Raw genomic sequence first — 17785 nt, 5'->3', positions numbered from 1 at the left:
GGCACCATTTTTTGGCGGTGTCAATACATTACGCGGACCAGATTTCATATCAAGCATGGGGAAAGATGCCTTAACCGATTCGACTAATTTATGTAGGGATCAAAATCCCGAAGTCTCCTGAGGGCACCATGAACTTTCCAAAGGGGTTATGGACCATTCAGGAGACTGGAAATTCGCAAATACTTGGCGAATTAATATAAAAAGTCATATTTAATATAGAAATCTGATAGATTAAGGCTATCAATGCTTGCATCCACGTCTCTCTGTTCGTGATTTTATCTTGTTAGTAAACAATTAATATTTAAAATCTCCCCGCTCCGTGAATTAGAGTGCTGAGAAACACGTGTGTAGTAGTGTGAGTAGGTATATGATTAAATTCGACCAGCGGTTATCCACTCACCGAGCGACATGACCACCCTATTATCATTTCATCTGCTTAGCGATTTCTATCATAGCGCGTGGGCACTCTTTTGTGGCAATTAAATTTTTGATTTCTGCACATATATTCTATATAAGGCTGCCATCGGCGTCAACCGAAGGCTATCGAGGCTTGTTTATCATATTTATGTATTGAGGCGGTTATTAATTGTTAACTGTTAAAAAATGCTTTGTTTTAACAGCACCTCTCCTGGCCGTGATAACTTTTAAATAAAAATTATTATACTCAAAAAATATTATAAACTATCTTCGATAGCCGCCTTGTATATAGAATAATTGTGCAGTCCATGCTTCATACATATACTTACGTGAGTGATGGTAGCACACGTTTGTTGAACACTTCATACTTAAGCCACACTGGGAGGTCACTTTCGAAGATACTATTCAGGCCTTAGACTATAGATACATCTAGACGCCACCCGTTGCATTGCTAAATGAAGCTGCGTGCCGTGCGTTTGGTTTGTGGGCGAGCGAACGCATTCGTACACAAATGTTTGAGACCATAGACCATTTTGCTAGTGCTCGCACTAGATGTATCATAGTATCAACTTCAACTATGAAACGTAATACCATCTTCTTGCTTATCAGTACGGCTACCATATGTTAATACAACACACAGAACCATCTATTCTACTTAATTAACTAAAAATATTTACCACTGACTTTATGTTTAACACAAAAAATAGCAATTTTAGCAACACGGTATCGATGCTTAGTTATGCAATAAGCTAAGATTTGCCGGCTACACCGTAGCAAACCATCTCCCACATCTGTAAACCGTTTATCTTACTCTAGCGCGTGGCGCAGAGATTATAAGGTTGCCGAATACTTTCTCACTCGCACTTATGCATCGTTTTAGTTATTCAGGCATCCAAATGCTCTCCATCCCACTTTGGTTCTGCGAGCAATCTCGATATGCATATCACAGTCAATTGACTTTTCATGTCGGAGATAGACGTACTTATTGAGTTGTTGATAATATTTTAATATTAGTAAGTCGATTCCAAGAGGATAGGTAGGTAATCAATTGTTTTTCTTTATCGTATTCTATTTTGAAGAAGGTGGGTAGATTGATGTCAGTGTTTTATTAATTTATATGGCATTTTTACCTGTATTACATTATACCTAATGTAATTGGCTTGATTTACCTGTAATGCATTAGGTAAAACGTAATATCATGTAAATGTGTACGAGAGAGCGAGACAGGGAGAAGACGTCTTATATAAAGTAAGGTGAAACAAAAGATAGTACAAGTCAACGCAAATTTGAAATAGGTAGATATATAAAATCGTGTTGTTTCTCAGGACGGCTACCAAATTTAAACACAACGTCGTTAACCATAATATGTTCTACTAAAACAATTAAAAGTAATTACCTACCAACCACCAACATTTTATTTTACACAAAAACAATAAATTTCAGCAACACGTACTAGCAGTTTTTAAATGAATGTAATCAGAATTCATATTTACCGGCTACGTTTACAGAAAATATTTAATTCAGCCGTAGAAATTCTATCTTACTCTAACGCATACAGTGGGGATAATAATATAAGCATGTCAAATGCTTACTCACTCGCACTCGTGGTTCGTTTTTGTTCAGGCCTTGGTATAATTTGACACGAAAATGATGGTCGTTTAGTTTAATAGGGCCGTGAAAGAAAACAAAATGACGTAGGATAGTGAGATATCTCGAGTTCTGGGCTAGCTCAATGTATTGGTTGAACTCAGGATTCACAAAATTAGATTAAATAAAAATCTTTGCTTTTTGGTAAGCACGTGGCTTTGTATTTTAATGGTTATTATTTCTTTTTACAAGGAAGAAACTTATGTTAAACAGTGACATATATTTATTATTATCATGTCTATAGTTCCTTAAACTTAGTTCCTTAATTAACTATATCTTAATACTATTTATATTCTAATAATTAATGGTCGACATTAGTTTTATTTTTGACGCGAGAGTTTGTGAACTCAACTCAACGTCTGCTTGTGATTACGAATTTTTTCGACTGACTTTTAAATGTTTTAAAACGCTCGCGTGATAATTTGGCGAGTACAGTTATTGCAAAAGAACTTTCATGCTAACTCTCTTCCACTATTACATCTTTTACATCCATCTCTTTTAAACTCATAAAAAAATCTTACATAGATAAACAAGCTATTCCTATTACAAAATTAATTACAATTTTAATGCTATGAATCTTTAATTTAATAGGTGGTACTTAAAGCTATTGGTTTAAAATTTTATATCTAGGTACATATTGTAATTAGTATTCTAAATCTAACATAATATATTCCTTTTTATCCAGATAGCCAAGTGATACGCCATAGCAGTGGCGAAAGGTGACTTTTGGAAAGAGGTAGGCTGTGGAGATCTGATAAAAAGAACACACATGTCAGGTATACTTACGAGAAATAAGAACAAAATACCTACGATATTACTACTAATGAATAGGTACACACTAATGACAACGACATACCAATTTAATGAAACTTCAAAAACTCACTGACTACATAAAATTAAGCGATCAGTTTAAATTAAGTAGGTACGTATTTTTTCAAAACATTTAAACACATCAAAAATCATTACATAAAAGTTCTTTTTATTTTTGAAAATATATAGATTTTTTTTAAAATTGTTTAATTATTAAGTATTAGGCTCTGCGAACGTAGCTTACCTTAGTTCATACAATTGGATAGACTGGGCGGGGCTACATGACGTAAAGTCCAATGAAAAAAATTGAGAATTATTTGAAACATAACCCGATTTATTATTTATTATTAATAATTATTTACGTCAAGACAGATGGCGCGCTATTGTATATTTTTTAAAACCTTTGCAGATTGTTTTGTTATTATTTTTGTAATACATTCCTACACATACGGCATCTCTCGTTGGCAAAATAATTTATTTTATAGAATATAATATATTCTAATCTTATATTATAATCAAGTGATTATATAAATAAGTCAATATGCCATTAAAAATATTTTTCTTAAGAAAGTAGGCTTCAAATAATCGCCTAGTATGGAGTCTTCGCCACTGGTCATAAGTTTTTCCTATTCTGTTAATTGACTATGTGGTCAAGTCCAGGAGTATGTCAATAGTTATAATAATTTTACATACGCAGAACCAAACCACATCCATGAATGTTGACAGTTGGCACTGCCACCTCGTCTTTTTTTCTAGTATTATAATAAAATCCCGAGAAGAAAGAAAGGGAGACAAATTTACTCGAAACCATAATATTACCTATGTCAAAAAATCGTACCTACAACATATTTGTATCTATTTACCAAATTCAATTACTCTTGCTAAACTCTAATACTTATTCTAATGGATTCAAGCTCTGTACCATTCCATTTAAGTAGTTTTTTGCAACCCTGATTTCGCCTTTCGGCATCTTCAGGCGCCGTGTGCACTCACCAAAAAGTGCACACACTCACGACGAACACTCTTTACTCTAGCTTATATAATAAATCAATAGAAGAAAGTAGGCAAAAACTCCATTACCCACCTATCAAGTCAAAGGTCACAAAAAATACAATAAACAAATTACGAATAGTTGAAGTGTCAGTAAAAAACCTAATTAGTAAAAATTTTATCTTATTAATAACAATGCACTCGATAGCATATTATAATACATCGTCAAAACCTAATAATAGATCATTATTTTTTATAAACAATAAAAATACTACACCCAAGAGGTGTAAATCGTCAATTCTAAGAAAAATAATTTATGGGGTTAACTAATGAGATATTAGTCTTTAATAATATTCTTATATGGTACCTACTTTTTTAAAACATTTTTTAAAAAAATTACATATAAACTCGCCTAATATAATATTACATAAACTCATATAATATACACCTATACATACCTAAATCCTCGTCCATACATTCTCATACATACATATATAAATTTTGTATCAATAACATTGACCATAATATCGTCGCCCCAAAAGCAAAAGGGCACATGTGCAATTTTGACGGTTTTGAATGCAGTTTTCTTCGTATTTTTTTTCTCTACATTATGGGCAAAACGGCATTTGTGAAGAAAAACCCATGAATTCACAATTGAGCAAAAAAAATAAAGGTTACATGCGTATTTGTAAACTGATCTTCATTTAATGTATAGGAAAGGGTAACATGTATACAATTTTAGAAACTATGTGCAATGTTTATAGAAGTAATATAGGAAAAAGGTAACAAGTGTTCGTCCTTGAAAAAACAAACCCAACAATGAAGTAGTATTCTAAGCTGCGTCATTGTTACTTTTGTTTTTCCAAGGACAAACACTTAGAACCTTGTAGTTCTCCACTCGCGAAGTGTAATTATTTAAAAGTGAGTAAGGGTCTTTGTACAAAAAAAATAATTTCGTTGCAGAAAAAAGGCACTTGTGAAATTTGTGAAAAATTTAAAAACATGTAGGCAGCGGACAAAGAGGTCCAAATAAATATTTTGGAAGATCACAATAAGGGTAAAGTGGACGCTCGCAAAAGCTATTCATAAATGCATATAGGAAAAAGGTAACATGTAACTTAAAACCTCTTAAAAATCAAAAATTGACAAATCATAAAAAAAAAAAATTGCATTTCAATCTTCAGTAATTAGGTCACATGTGTTCCAAATTTCATTTCAAAATATTAATTAAAAATCTCTCCACGATTTTTTTCACTCCAAAAACACTTAAAATGCGTTTATCTCAAAACATAATTTATGCACAAGCGCCCTTTTGCTTTTGGGGCGACGATATAGTCTCATATGTAAAACATCATATAGGATATAACGAAACTCGAACACTAAGAATCTTAAATGGAATAGTACAGAGCTTGAATCCATTAGAATTTAAATTAAAATTCCATCAAGTACCTTCAGTCGATAGTATTAATATTCTAACAATTATACTAACATATTAATTAATTATTAAGTAAAATGCGATTTTATAGTAGTGATTTTTTTTTATTAGATACAATGCATTCAATATGAATGAATTTCCACCATGCATAATTGAGAGGTAGTTAACACCATAAAATAAAATAAAATAAAATTAATATATAGTTTATCGATGATTAAACAGTGTTACCAGACAAAAAAAGAAAAGACCCCGGCGCGACAGTTTCAAATTCTAGATCAACAATTTAACATCAATATCGAAACACCTCCCCAACTAAAAGGTTGCACAGCCCTGCAGTACAAACGGAACGTTTCAAACATTGTTGTTACGAACGCATTTTTTACACGAAGTCCCTTTCAAGTGCAAACTGCAGGTACCTGCATCCAACCAAGTACGGCGGACGGACGTAAGTCCCGTTGGTCGGCCAAACAGTTTCCCCTTACCCCACAGCCGTGGCGGTCCGCCCCCGCGTCTCCTTACCAACCAACAGGTTTTTTTTTGAGGAAAAAAAACGGCCGTGGCCTAAATTGATATCAGTGCACCCCTTTTGCCGATAATGTGTTAATATTGATTCCCATAATTATCCCGGAACGCGCACCGCGTCCCCGATAAAGTGCCCCGGCGCCGATCGCGCCATTGTGTGAACAAATAATACAAAGTGAAGTGTGACCCAGTGGAATGCCGTGTACACGCCAGCCGTCGACATGCATTGCGTAACTTCGTCAATTTAACGTTTCTTTATCTCGCTCATGCTGAACCCTTGTGCTCCAAACTTGTATAAGGACCAACTTAATGTAATTAAATGTCTCCGCGGAGAACCCGTCAAATTAAAAGTTTCTGTGTTATAATTTACCCTGTCAGTAATGACGTCACACACATCCCTCTAACCGAAATAATACTGGAGGAGGTTCTACCACCGACATACATGTGAGTCCACCCATTCTTCTCGGTATCAACAGTTATCCTTGATAAATTTATTTGCTGTTAAGGCTATACCTCAGTTGAGGCATGGTCTATGAATGGTCATTAGTACAATTATTGTTCATTTGTTTTCTTCTCCAAAGTCGTTTTCTCTCAATACTGGGGTTCGAAGATTGTAAACCCTTCGTCAACCTCAACCCACCCTCTGCAGGCAATATTCAAGGGATTATTTCCGGAAACACATAGCATGACCATGCCAGCGATTTGGAATCCTATTACGTCTTTGTCATTTGATTTTGACCGCTACTGCTAGCTTCTGTCCCATGGGCAGTATTGCCAAAGAATCGGAGTATGCATTTTACACATAACGCCAAGAAGCCTTATTTTACTATGTGTTTGTATATCTCTACTTGTCAGAGATGTGTATACAAATTTATATAATGCACATTATATTGATGTATATTCTCATGAACGAAATATAATTTGTCATATAAATCCAACATGCGTCTATTTAATGTTCTGTTAGTAACAATAATAATATATTCATTAACATGTTTTCTTTTTCATGTAAATGGGTAACGTTTTTAGTCATCTTTACACGATTTAAGAATTAACACCCCCGTCGCCATCACGAAACAAATTGACGTATTCACACCTCGACGTTCGCTTTCCGATTGCCAGCGAGTCCAAAATTTCGTCGCGCCTATAGTTGAAAATTATTTGCCGTTACACTGAAGTATCATCTTAGATGATTACTATACAAAGCTGACTAAAATAAAATGAACAAAGTTAGGCGACCTCGTGGTGCAGTGCGTAAGGCACTGGTCTTCTATCCGGCAGCTCTGGGTTCGACCCCGTTAGGACACAATATAATATTTATGTAATTTTCTTAAAGTCTGAGTGTTTGTGATTGTTTAAAATATCTAACAACTACCTTGTAAGTACGCAAAAGCAAGGACATGGTTATTAATAATTACAAAAAAATATATGAAGTTATATTTTCCAAAACATACGAGTTGAAATTTGACACGCAACTAATACATTAAGTTTTTAAATATGTATTTAGATTTTAGACATTTCTAAGATTTTTCTTTTGAATGAACTATTGTGTGTATTTTCAGGCTTTTTAATCGTTTGCATGAGTAATTACATACTTGGCATTTAAATGGCTTATCACTAGAGTGCGTCGTTTTGTGCATTTTCATGTCATATGATGTCCTACATGAATAATTACATGTATCACATATAAATGGCTTTTCACCAGAATGAGTCATTCTATGTATTTTCATCTGACTAGGTTGTATACAGGAATAATTACATAGTTCGCACTTAAATTGCATTTGACCAAAATGAATCATTTTGTGTAATTTCATATTACTGGATGTTATACACGAATAAGAACATACGTTACATTTAAATGGCTTTTCACCTGAATGGATCATTTTATGTGATTTCATGCCATTTGATTTTTTACACGAATAATTACATTGGTCACATTTAAATCTATTTACACTAGAATGAGTAATTTTGTGCATTTTCAATTCATGTAGAGTTATAAATGCGAAGTCACACGTATCACATTTGAATGGCTTTTCACCTGAATGAGTCAAAACATGTCTCTTCATTTGATTAGATCGTAAACAAGAATAACTACATTCGTTACATATAAATGGCTTCGTCTCAGAATGAATCATTTTGTGTGATTTCAAACCACCGGCTGTTGTACACGCGTAATTGCATTTGTCACATTTAAATGGCTTCTCAACAAAATGAGTCATTTCGTGTATTTTCAGACTACTTGATAGCGCACATGAGAAATTGCATTTACTACACTTATATGTTTTGATGACAGGTAACAATACTTCTTCGTTTGTTACATTAGATTGAAAATCATCAAGTTTATTAGAGAGACACATACTCGACATAGTTGTGGGTGCGTCATTATATTCCCTTATCTCGGGCTTAATGTTTTGTCCATCAACCTGTATGTCACCACAACGCGTAGGTACTTCTGTAATAGTTGACGACGATTTGAGGCTTGCAGTGTTGTTTCTTGCAGTACTTGCAGCAGTAAACTAAAAAAATGGTCATAACAAATCATTATTCAACCATGTCCGATCCTAATAAGATGGGCCTTCACAGATTGGAGGTTTGTAATAAAATTATAGATTTTGTTTTAACAAGAAATGGATGTCAGCCACTTGCTTAACCTATAAGGTAGGTAGTTCTATACTCTGGCTCATAGACAAAATTAAAAACAATATGTGTAGTTGCCAGACTTAGACCCTCCTGCTACGGCGCAACTGAAATCTGACGGAACTGGTTTGTGAAGGAACTTATAAACAGGCCAATGTGATTCTTCGCACACGGCGCTACTGAAACCACTTGAAATAATAATCACATAACCTCAAACTGGACCATTAGCTGTTTTGTACAAAAACCGACAACACGCATGCTGCTGCGTTTATTCGAATAGAATTAGATTATTTTAATTTTGCTTATCTTGTACTTTAAACGTCTGGGCTTAGATTATAGTAAAATATAGATAGAGCTATTACAAGTATTTGTCCCTCAAAACATGACGAACTTTTTTACGCACTTGCCTCGCCCCCTTCACGCTTCCTCCGCGACCCTTTCCAGGGTTATTCGAAAATATGTGTGACAGTGTGAGTGTCGTAGTGTTGCCAGATATCGAATATTTATTCCAATGTTATAATTTTACAAGCGATGTTTTTATAAATTATATTATGGCAACACTTGCGTGTTGGCTATGCAATTGGTAAAACATTACTCACTAAAATCGGCTCTTGCGGAGGGCTTGCGTCTGGGGTTGTTAATAATTTTTACAGCATGACACATGTTCGCAGTGCTACCAATTTTGATAAGAAAATATGATTTTTCACTGAATCTAATAATGTTGGTACCACTGTTTTACGGCGACTGAAACTTCAGAGACCGCGCGACCAGCATGTCGCGTCTCTTCACGACCGATTTGAAACTGAGAGATTCCAGTCTCGCCGTCAACGAGCCGCCATTGAAATACATTAGCTAGATACTGGTTGGAATTTTAGTTTCAGTTCAGTCGGACTTCAGTTGCTCCGTGGGAGGAGGGCCTTAGGGTTCGAACCTGGGGCCCACGACGCCATAGGCCGACGCTTAATACTTACACTGTATATACCTACCATTAATAAACTTTAAGTTTTTGTTTGTTCGGTTATGGGTATACCTTTAAAAGGGACCATTTACTTCAATGTACACAATAAATTTTATATTTTAAAAGTTTCGTACTATGAGAATAAATATTTTTTGTATTGAAAGATTTTTCAATTTATTTTATTTTTTAACATATTGTGAACCAATTATAAATTAAAGACGTTCACAACATGTCATGAAACATTATTATAAAGAAGAAAGAAAAGAAAAAAAAGTAATAAAATCGATAAAAATGTACCTAAATATAAAAAGAGAACGTAATATAAACATACGAAAGCAGCGAAAATATAATTATAAATCTATATAAGTTCAAAGTATACTGAGTTTGCTTAGAAGACCCTATTTCAAGAAATTATAAAACAGCGTCCACGCAAGTGGAATATTTCAACACCCGAAGCAATTTGGTTGAATATAGTTATCGCCCTCCCAATTGGCATTACCAGTGGTAGGTTGGTTCTGCACCTTGGGAAAATATACAACTGATGCTCTCTATTTCTACGATAGGTAGTTATCAGGGACATACAGGTGAACACTGCCCATAATGCCAGAGTTCTCATTTATATCTCGTATAAGTATAAGATATACGGTGTTCGATGATTACATAGTACGATCATAATGATTACACAGAATCTATTTAGGTACAAATTACTATGTAGATACCTGATTTTTTGTTGTTGGTCCAAATTCTGAATATGAGCTACCGGCCTGTGAATCTTCAGAATTGGTTTGATTTATTGCATCTGTAACAAACTCGTACGTGAAATCATCCCGTCGAGAAACAACTTCAGTTTTAATATTGGCAACGTTTATTCCGTAGTTCTGAAAATAATAAATCATTTTATATAACAAAACACAACGACATAGGATTTGTTAATAATATTCAGTAAAAAAAAACATATATATATAAAATAAATAAAACATAATGTGTCTGTATATAAAGATATTGATAAAATATTCTTTTATACAGATGTAGCTTAAATGTATGAAATTAAAGCAAAATAATTACAAGATAAAAAGAACTTTTTATATACGTTTTTTAATTTTTTGTTGAATCATATAAACTAGACTAGCTTAAACGATCAAAACAAAAATGTACTTGATAGATAAAACACTGAAATGTCATTTTGATTTCCATAGTAACGCACGTATATATTAATAATTTAGTTGCTAGGACCATTCGCTTAGCAACAAATAATGGTGTCGAAATAACTTCTCATACAAAATAGAATTAACTGAAAATGAATTCAATTCTACTTAAAGATGGCTAAAAGTATTAAAAAAATGCATTGGCATCGTATTTTGGTATATTCTAAAAGTTTCAAATGTCTAGCTAGTCGGGAAGTTTGTTAAAAATCGATTGCAAGATTTGTACCGGACAAAGAACCAGAGGACAAATAAGAATACGAGCTAATAAAAACGTTGTAAAAAGGACCTCTGGTCTACAAATTAAGTTAGTTTACAACTGAATTTGCATTGCAGGTTCATTCGAAGAGAACTTCACACTTTAACTATTATATTACACAATAATAATAGCAGATTCATATAATTACTTAATTACATAATATAAAGGGTTTTAATAAAAAAAAACTGATAAGTCCACATCATAATATACGGTCAATATATTATAACAAACACCTACGATGGCCGCGCGGCTTAAACGTTGTAGGTCCCAATTTCGAATCCTGGGTCTGGCAAGTACACATTTTATTTATCAATGTATGTATGAGTCAGAGTATGGACCTAATAGGTTGAGCAAGTGGCTAACATCCATTTCTCATAAAAACAAAATCTGTTGATACAACCTCGACTCGTGGAGGCCCATATTATTATGATCATATATAACTGAATATGATGGAGTATAGTATATTAAAACAAAAAAGAATCCTCTATATTCTAGGTAAAATTTCACACAACATGTAATAGTATTAAACTTCTAAAACACCCCAAACTCATGTGAAAAAAATGTTTTTAAACCTAACAATTTACAGTAACCGATTATTTAAACAATGTGATATAAGTATAGATTGACATATCCGATTGTCATGTATTACAAATCAGTAATAGAAATATGCATGAAGGGTGCGAGTCATGGACGCTAAATATGAAAGCAGCTGAAATGGTGGACTGCTTTGAGAGAAAGATCCTGAGGTGGATATACGGACCCATGAATGGTGGTGGGGAGTGGAGAATTAGGTACAACACGGAACTATACCGCTTATAACAAGATTCAAAACTCTCCACCTTCATAAAACTCCAGAGGCTAAACTGGGCAGACCATGTCCAGCGCATGCCTGAGTCACGGATACCGAAGGAGATCCTCGAAGGAAACCCAGGGGGGAAAAGGCCAGTGGGAAAGCCACGCACACGATGGGGTGATAACATTACAAAAGATGCCAACCAGCTGCTAAAAAACCAGCTGCTCTGGAAAAGACGTGCGGAGGACCGTTCCGGCTGGAGGACGACGGTGGAGGAGGCCAGGGTTCGACTTGAGCTGTAGCGCCATCGAAGAAGAAGAATAGAAATATGCATAGGGTTCCCGTTTGAAAACAAAATACTATAGAAATAATAAACTAACATTAAAACCAATTAGTTATGAATGAGTTGCAAGTGACTTCACAGTATAAGTTTAATGTTTATTTACAGAGAACTTTACACAACTGCTTGGACATTTATTTGCTAATTTGCGAACTAAATAAAAACAAAATATCCATTATACTGAGTAGATAAGGAGCCAATGATAATACATTTCGGCATACTTGTGTAAAATCGTTTAAAACTGCATTCGAGTCCACGGAGAACGTCATGGCGGCAACGCATGCTAAAGGCGTGTTTAAATAATGTATTGGCTCTCTTTCCAGACGACTACTGTTCTTCTTTGCAATAAACTAAAAGTTTACTAATAATAATTCTAACCTCACTCCTGGTCGTTTTAGACATATTTTTATTAAAATAACTTTAAATTACGTACATTGATAGAATAAATCTGTACACCACGCGAGAGTAAAATTAAATGATAAATTTGGGGCGTTCCTTATTTGAAAATAGAAGTGCGATTAGCTGCACTGGAGAGGATTGTTAGTTCACAGTTTTAGCATGTGGACAAGAAGTTCTTGTTCGACAATAAGTAATTACAGTGAACATAAAAATGACCGAAATAGCGTGAGTAAAAAAAATCAGAACGGCAACTGACCGTGTTAATATTTGAGGGGATTACCAACATAGGTACCTATAATATAATTATCATGCGCATGCTAAAAAAAATCAAATAACATAAAATAGGCTCTTTCTATTTCTACTTGAAATTAAGTGTGTATGTACCTGATTTGCTGGCTTGGATTCCGAATGTAAGTTACCAAGTTGTGGATCCTCACAATTGTTTCTCCGTACTGTGCCTTCAACGAATTCCGTCTTGAAAGCATTTTGTTTATAATTAGTCGCAGATTGAATATTGGCAAGGTTCATTTCAGGACTCTAAAAAACAAACAGGTACAAATATGCTTTTATAATATCAAGGTCGTACCTATTGGGTAGGAAGAATATTGTTTATTTATTGTTCGTGCTTACGTGCTTACGTATGGCTGCGAGACGTGGACCCTCAACACGAGAGATGTCCAAAGGCTAAGAGTCACACAGAGAGGCATGGAGAGGTGCATGTTGGGCATCCCGCGAAAGGACCGTAAGAGAAACGAATGGGTTAGGAAGCAGACAAGAGTACGCGATGTAATAGACGTTGCCAAACAGCTGAAATGGAGATGGGCGGGGCACATTGCTCGCCGAAAGGACGGCCGCTGGACAAATGCCGTCATCCAATGGTACCCAAGGGGTACGAAACGGCCACAGGGTCGCCCTAAAAGCCGCTGGATGGACGAACTGGTAAAGTTCGGCGAAAATACGTGGCAGCGAACGACACAGGACCGAGAGAGTTGGAGAAAACTTGGGGAGGCCTTCATCCAGCAGTGGGTTGACCCCGGCTGATGATGATGATTTTTAAAATACTATGGACATTACAAATTATAAATTTAATAAGTTCACAAAATGACATGAAACAATATTATAAAGAATAAATAAAAATAATAAAAGTAATAAAAGGGATAAAAATGAAAATATAAGAAGAGAACATAATATAAACATACAAAAGCAGTGAAAATACAATTATACAACTATAGAAGTTCAAAAAAGTACACCGAGTTTGCTAAGGATACCCTATTTAAAGAATTTATAAAATAGCGTTCACCTAAACTCACCCTCACGCAAGTGGAATATGTCAACACTTTAAACAATTTGGTTGAACATGGTTATCGCCTTCCCAATTGGCATTACCAGTGGCAGGTTGGTTCTGGACCTTAGGAGAATAAACAACTGATGCTCCCTATTTCTAAGATAGTTATCAGGGACACACACGAGGTAAACACTGCCCAGAATGCCAGAGTTATCACATATACCTCGTATAAGTCTAAAAAAATACGTAGCTAAATAATGATCTCTTCTAAATTGCAGACTGCAGTATGTAAGCATAATTTATATATTGTACGAAGGTCTCTCAGCCAGAGTTGGTGCGAACACAGATACGAAAGATAGTGAGGCAAAACGCATTGCACAATTACTACGAGAAACAGCCGTTTGTCTTGCTTCCGCCTACTTATTGCGCTTATAGTGAAAAGAGGACAACATGCGTATACGTTGATGTCGTTGAAACATCCTTTTTGTAAACAATGGGTCTGCGTGAGTATACTACGGTGTGATAAAAGATGGTCCTCCGTCTGTACCTTAATCATGGCCCCCACATCCCGAAGCGGGCCCCCAGACTAGGATCATTGGCGGACCCCCTACTTATCGCTAAGGTTAAAGGCATTGTGACTATCTAGAGTTGTATATTCCAAATGGTGTTCGAGGTCAAATTAAGGGTATTTTTAACGATTTTTTGTATTTTTAATACACTGACTTTTATGTGATATACACAATTATGGACATGTCAAATATCGACAATAATCAAATCTCAAATATTAGTATGATTAAAGTGAAACAGCGCCGCAAGCGAAATTTTTTACTATTAGTGGTCGCGGAACACTTATTCAGGTTCGGCGGAACATAGTTTGGGAAACCCTGCTATAGACAATGACAGGTCATCCATAGACAACGGGAGGGGCGAAAAGTAGGACCAGTCGAGTGATGTCTCGGCTTCCTTCTTCAGTGGGCAATGCCCCACTACTTGAAGCGGCCCCCGGGGCTAGGAATTTTGGCGCCCTCCCTACCTATCGCTGAGGTTATAGACAGTGTGATATTTTATTGTAACGTTTTCCAAGTGTGTTCGAGGTAAAATAATTAAGGCTGTTTAAATACTACGGATTGGTGCGAAACTCTAATTAATTAATCAAAAATTTAAATTATTATGACTTCAGAAGCAACGCTTGGTTTTAAATTACTAATGTAATCGTTTTCATAATATAACCTGAACCTGAACGCTACTCTTAGTCGGCTCGCATATCGGAACTCGTCTCGCCTAAAAACGTATCGAATACGTCGATGTGACGTCACCGTTATTTAACGAAACAACATAATACGCGTTGCCAAATGGAGCTTCGCAGATTGATCGAATGCAACTGTTTCGTCTGAAAAAACATCTGGCTGTTGCATTCGACATGTTGCATCCTTCTCGGGCTCCGAGTCGGAGGTCGAAATCACAAAGAAACACCTACGAATTGGTCATTCCTATATCGGCTCGCCGATCACCGCATTGAAATATCTATGCGCGACTGTCGCTAGATAGATGTGCGAGGTTGTGTCATGAGACACAGGCCGCCCGTTCTCGGAAGTTTTGTTTTATGGCGGTCAGGCACACGAGGCGAGTTGTGATGTGCGAGCCGGCTTAATCTTTTCACGAACCGGTGCTTCGCATCTATTCAATAGCTAACATCGGATATCAAGGGTAGTTTATCATATTAATGCAATGTAGGCGGTTAATTGTTGCAATAGGTACGTTAACCGTCTGATCGTCAAAAAGTGCTGTTTTAAAAGCAATCTCTTGGCTGTGTTAACTTTTAAAGCGAGATACCTTGACAGTTTTGATGACTATAATATTGTAACAATTATAATAGGTATCTCAATACCTACATAAACTATCCTCGATAGCAGCCGTGTGTATAGAATAGATGCGCTGAGCTCCTGCACTTAATAATGACATGACAACCAGTCGCGTGACACGTAATTATATACCCAGGTAACCTAACCATAATCATTAAGTAGGTAATGAAAAATGCATGACATATTACCAATGACATTAGTAATGGACAATGCATTCAATACAGAAGCTAGCAAGTAAATTCGCGCATTGCGACATTCGAACATGTTTACGTAGACGTCATGCAATTTCCATTATGCAATATCACCTTTATTGTAATGGCGTTAGAACAGTGTTTCTAGTGTCAATGTTTATATGAGCGAACGATATTGATAATAATATGATGATAATATGAATTAAGTATGCCATTCGGCAGACCGACAAAAAGCTTTGGGAATTTATAGCAATATCACCTTTATTGTAATGGCGTTAGAACAGATTATGCCATTCGGCATACCCGACAAAAAAGTGAGTTTAATTTTTTTCAGATGCTTCGTTCATATTAATGTCATTGCATATTACAATATAATTAATTGTAATCAACAAAGGTAAACTTATGTAGAAACACATTACGATCACTTCATGTGAACTTATGGCCACCTCGCGCAACAAGCGTTTTATTTGGTATTTACATTTTGAACTAAAAACGAATATTGACAGTTGGCAAACTCTGTCAAACTGATCACACGACTCCACAAATATGAGGCGTGAAATGTTTCTATCATAAAACTCACAATAAATACGTTTTAAAACACTAACTTCAAAGATGCAGCTGACGTCATCGTCGGAATTCTCTTGTTTAATATACATGTCGGCGTCCGGCCGGTCTGGATGGACTATTGGCACGTCAAACCATTGCTGATCTTCTGCATTAGCTTCGTATTCATCTGGTTCACGTTTTATATCCATTTTAAAGCAATAATGCGTCACAGACTTGATGGAAGGCTTAACATGACATTTAATGATAATAGTAGGGATGTCAGGATCAATACTTTTTAACTGATACTTCGATGTCATTATCGGATCAGTGCTGCCATCTTTTCAAAGTGGAATTATAGTACAGAGTAGAGATGGGAAAACTGGTCGATTTTGAAGACTGTATACTTACTACCAGTATAAAAAAATTATGGTATATAAACATGTTCCAAAATACTTACTAGTATTTGGAATAATGTCGAAAAGTCCCATTTATTAAGTATAAAATTTTAAATTTATGAGTTGTTTTTCTGTTAGGTTACAATATTATTGTTAAAAAAAATGAATAACAGTGTTTTTTTTAAATTTTACACATGTTTTGAGCGGTATAACAAGCCTAAGCCTGTGCGTCATCTCACCACTGCTGCTGCTGCTGCTGCTGCGATACACAATTTATGACCTAGTATTATCCATAAATTCGAACGCAATAGATTAATAAATTAAAATATACCTACATTCAATTTGTGCAATTTCGTTCGTGCGCATTTAATGTCAATAGTGTTGAAAGTCTACCAACTGGCGAGTGCACAGAACAGCGACTCGCGATGATATTATCATCACAAGTTTTTTGGAATAAGTTTATTGGGCCACAAATACTAAGTACCTAGGTATGGGTAGTTTCATCCGAAACTTGAGTACACAAACGGGTGACAGTATTTCCAACAAACCTCTAGTACAAAGCCTCCAAGAGTATAGTATTTGGGGGGAAAATATAGTAAGCGTTGTAATATCGTCGATCAGACCAAATTAATGTCAAAATGTTCAGGAGACGAAAAACAAATTTCATTAGGTATCCTATATTCAAATAGGTACATGGAGATATTTAAATTGTTGTTTTTACAGCTTATGCATGATGTATTCAATACAAAGTAATTTAAAGAAAAGGATGGTTCTTTTGAGAAACTCCGAGACCCCTTTTTATTCAGGTACCTCTTCCAAACAAAAATGATTCCCACTTACCCCAAAAAATGATAAAGACCATTTTTGTTGAAAATCTATACAAAAGTTTTAATTTAAGAATCAATATCCATTAAATGATATATTACCTTTCTATGTATGTAATACGTTATGGTTTCGAAGAACTTTTGGAATAATGGTGAATTTAGTTACACTTACCCCAATATTGGGATAAGTGTAACAAACTGACTAGTAATCAAAAAATATTAAAATGTCGTATTATAATAAGATATACAGTGGGTTCCATCTGTACATATTAATTG

General features: G+C 35.3%; 1 protein-coding gene across 1 annotated transcript; it reads right to left on the bottom strand.

Annotated features, from left to right (window-relative positions):
* Positions 1-2207: 2207 nt before the first annotated feature.
* LOC147076956 (uncharacterized) lies at positions 2208-16584 on the bottom strand. The gene is made up of 5 exons (XM_085940584.1): positions 16350-16584; positions 12791-12943; positions 10133-10291; positions 3119-3151; positions 2208-2815 (listed from the first exon to the last, which is right to left on the bottom strand). Exons 1-4 carry the CDS (start codon positions 16497-16499, stop codon positions 3125-3127), a joined length of 489 nt encoding a protein of 162 aa, XP_085796710.1. The 5' UTR covers positions 16500-16584; the 3' UTR covers positions 2208-2815; positions 3119-3124.
* Positions 16585-17785: the final 1201 nt, after the last annotated feature.

Source organism: Rhyacophila brunnea, unplaced genomic scaffold (genome assembly GCF_057557595.1).
Source record: "Rhyacophila brunnea isolate RB1 unplaced genomic scaffold, BYU_Rbru_1.0 scaffold_13, whole genome shotgun sequence".
Taxonomy (NCBI): Eukaryota; Metazoa; Arthropoda; class Insecta; order Trichoptera; family Rhyacophilidae; genus Rhyacophila; species Rhyacophila brunnea.
Note: the sequence above shows the minus strand (reverse complement) of the source record. Positions and strands in the feature narration are given on the sequence as shown.

Coding starts and splice junctions, on each gene's coding strand:
- LOC147076956 (XM_085940584.1), bottom strand. CDS start 16,499: ATGGATATAAAACGTGAACCAGATGAATACGAAGCTAATGCAGAAGAT. Junction 12,944..16,349: donor ACGTCAGCTGCATCTTTGAA/GTTAGTGTTTTA, acceptor TTTGTTTTTTAG/AGTCCTGAAATGAACCTTGC. Junction 3,152..10,132: donor GACCAACAACAAAAAATCAG/GTATCTACATAG, acceptor TACGTCATGTAG/CCCCGCCCAGTCTATCCAAT.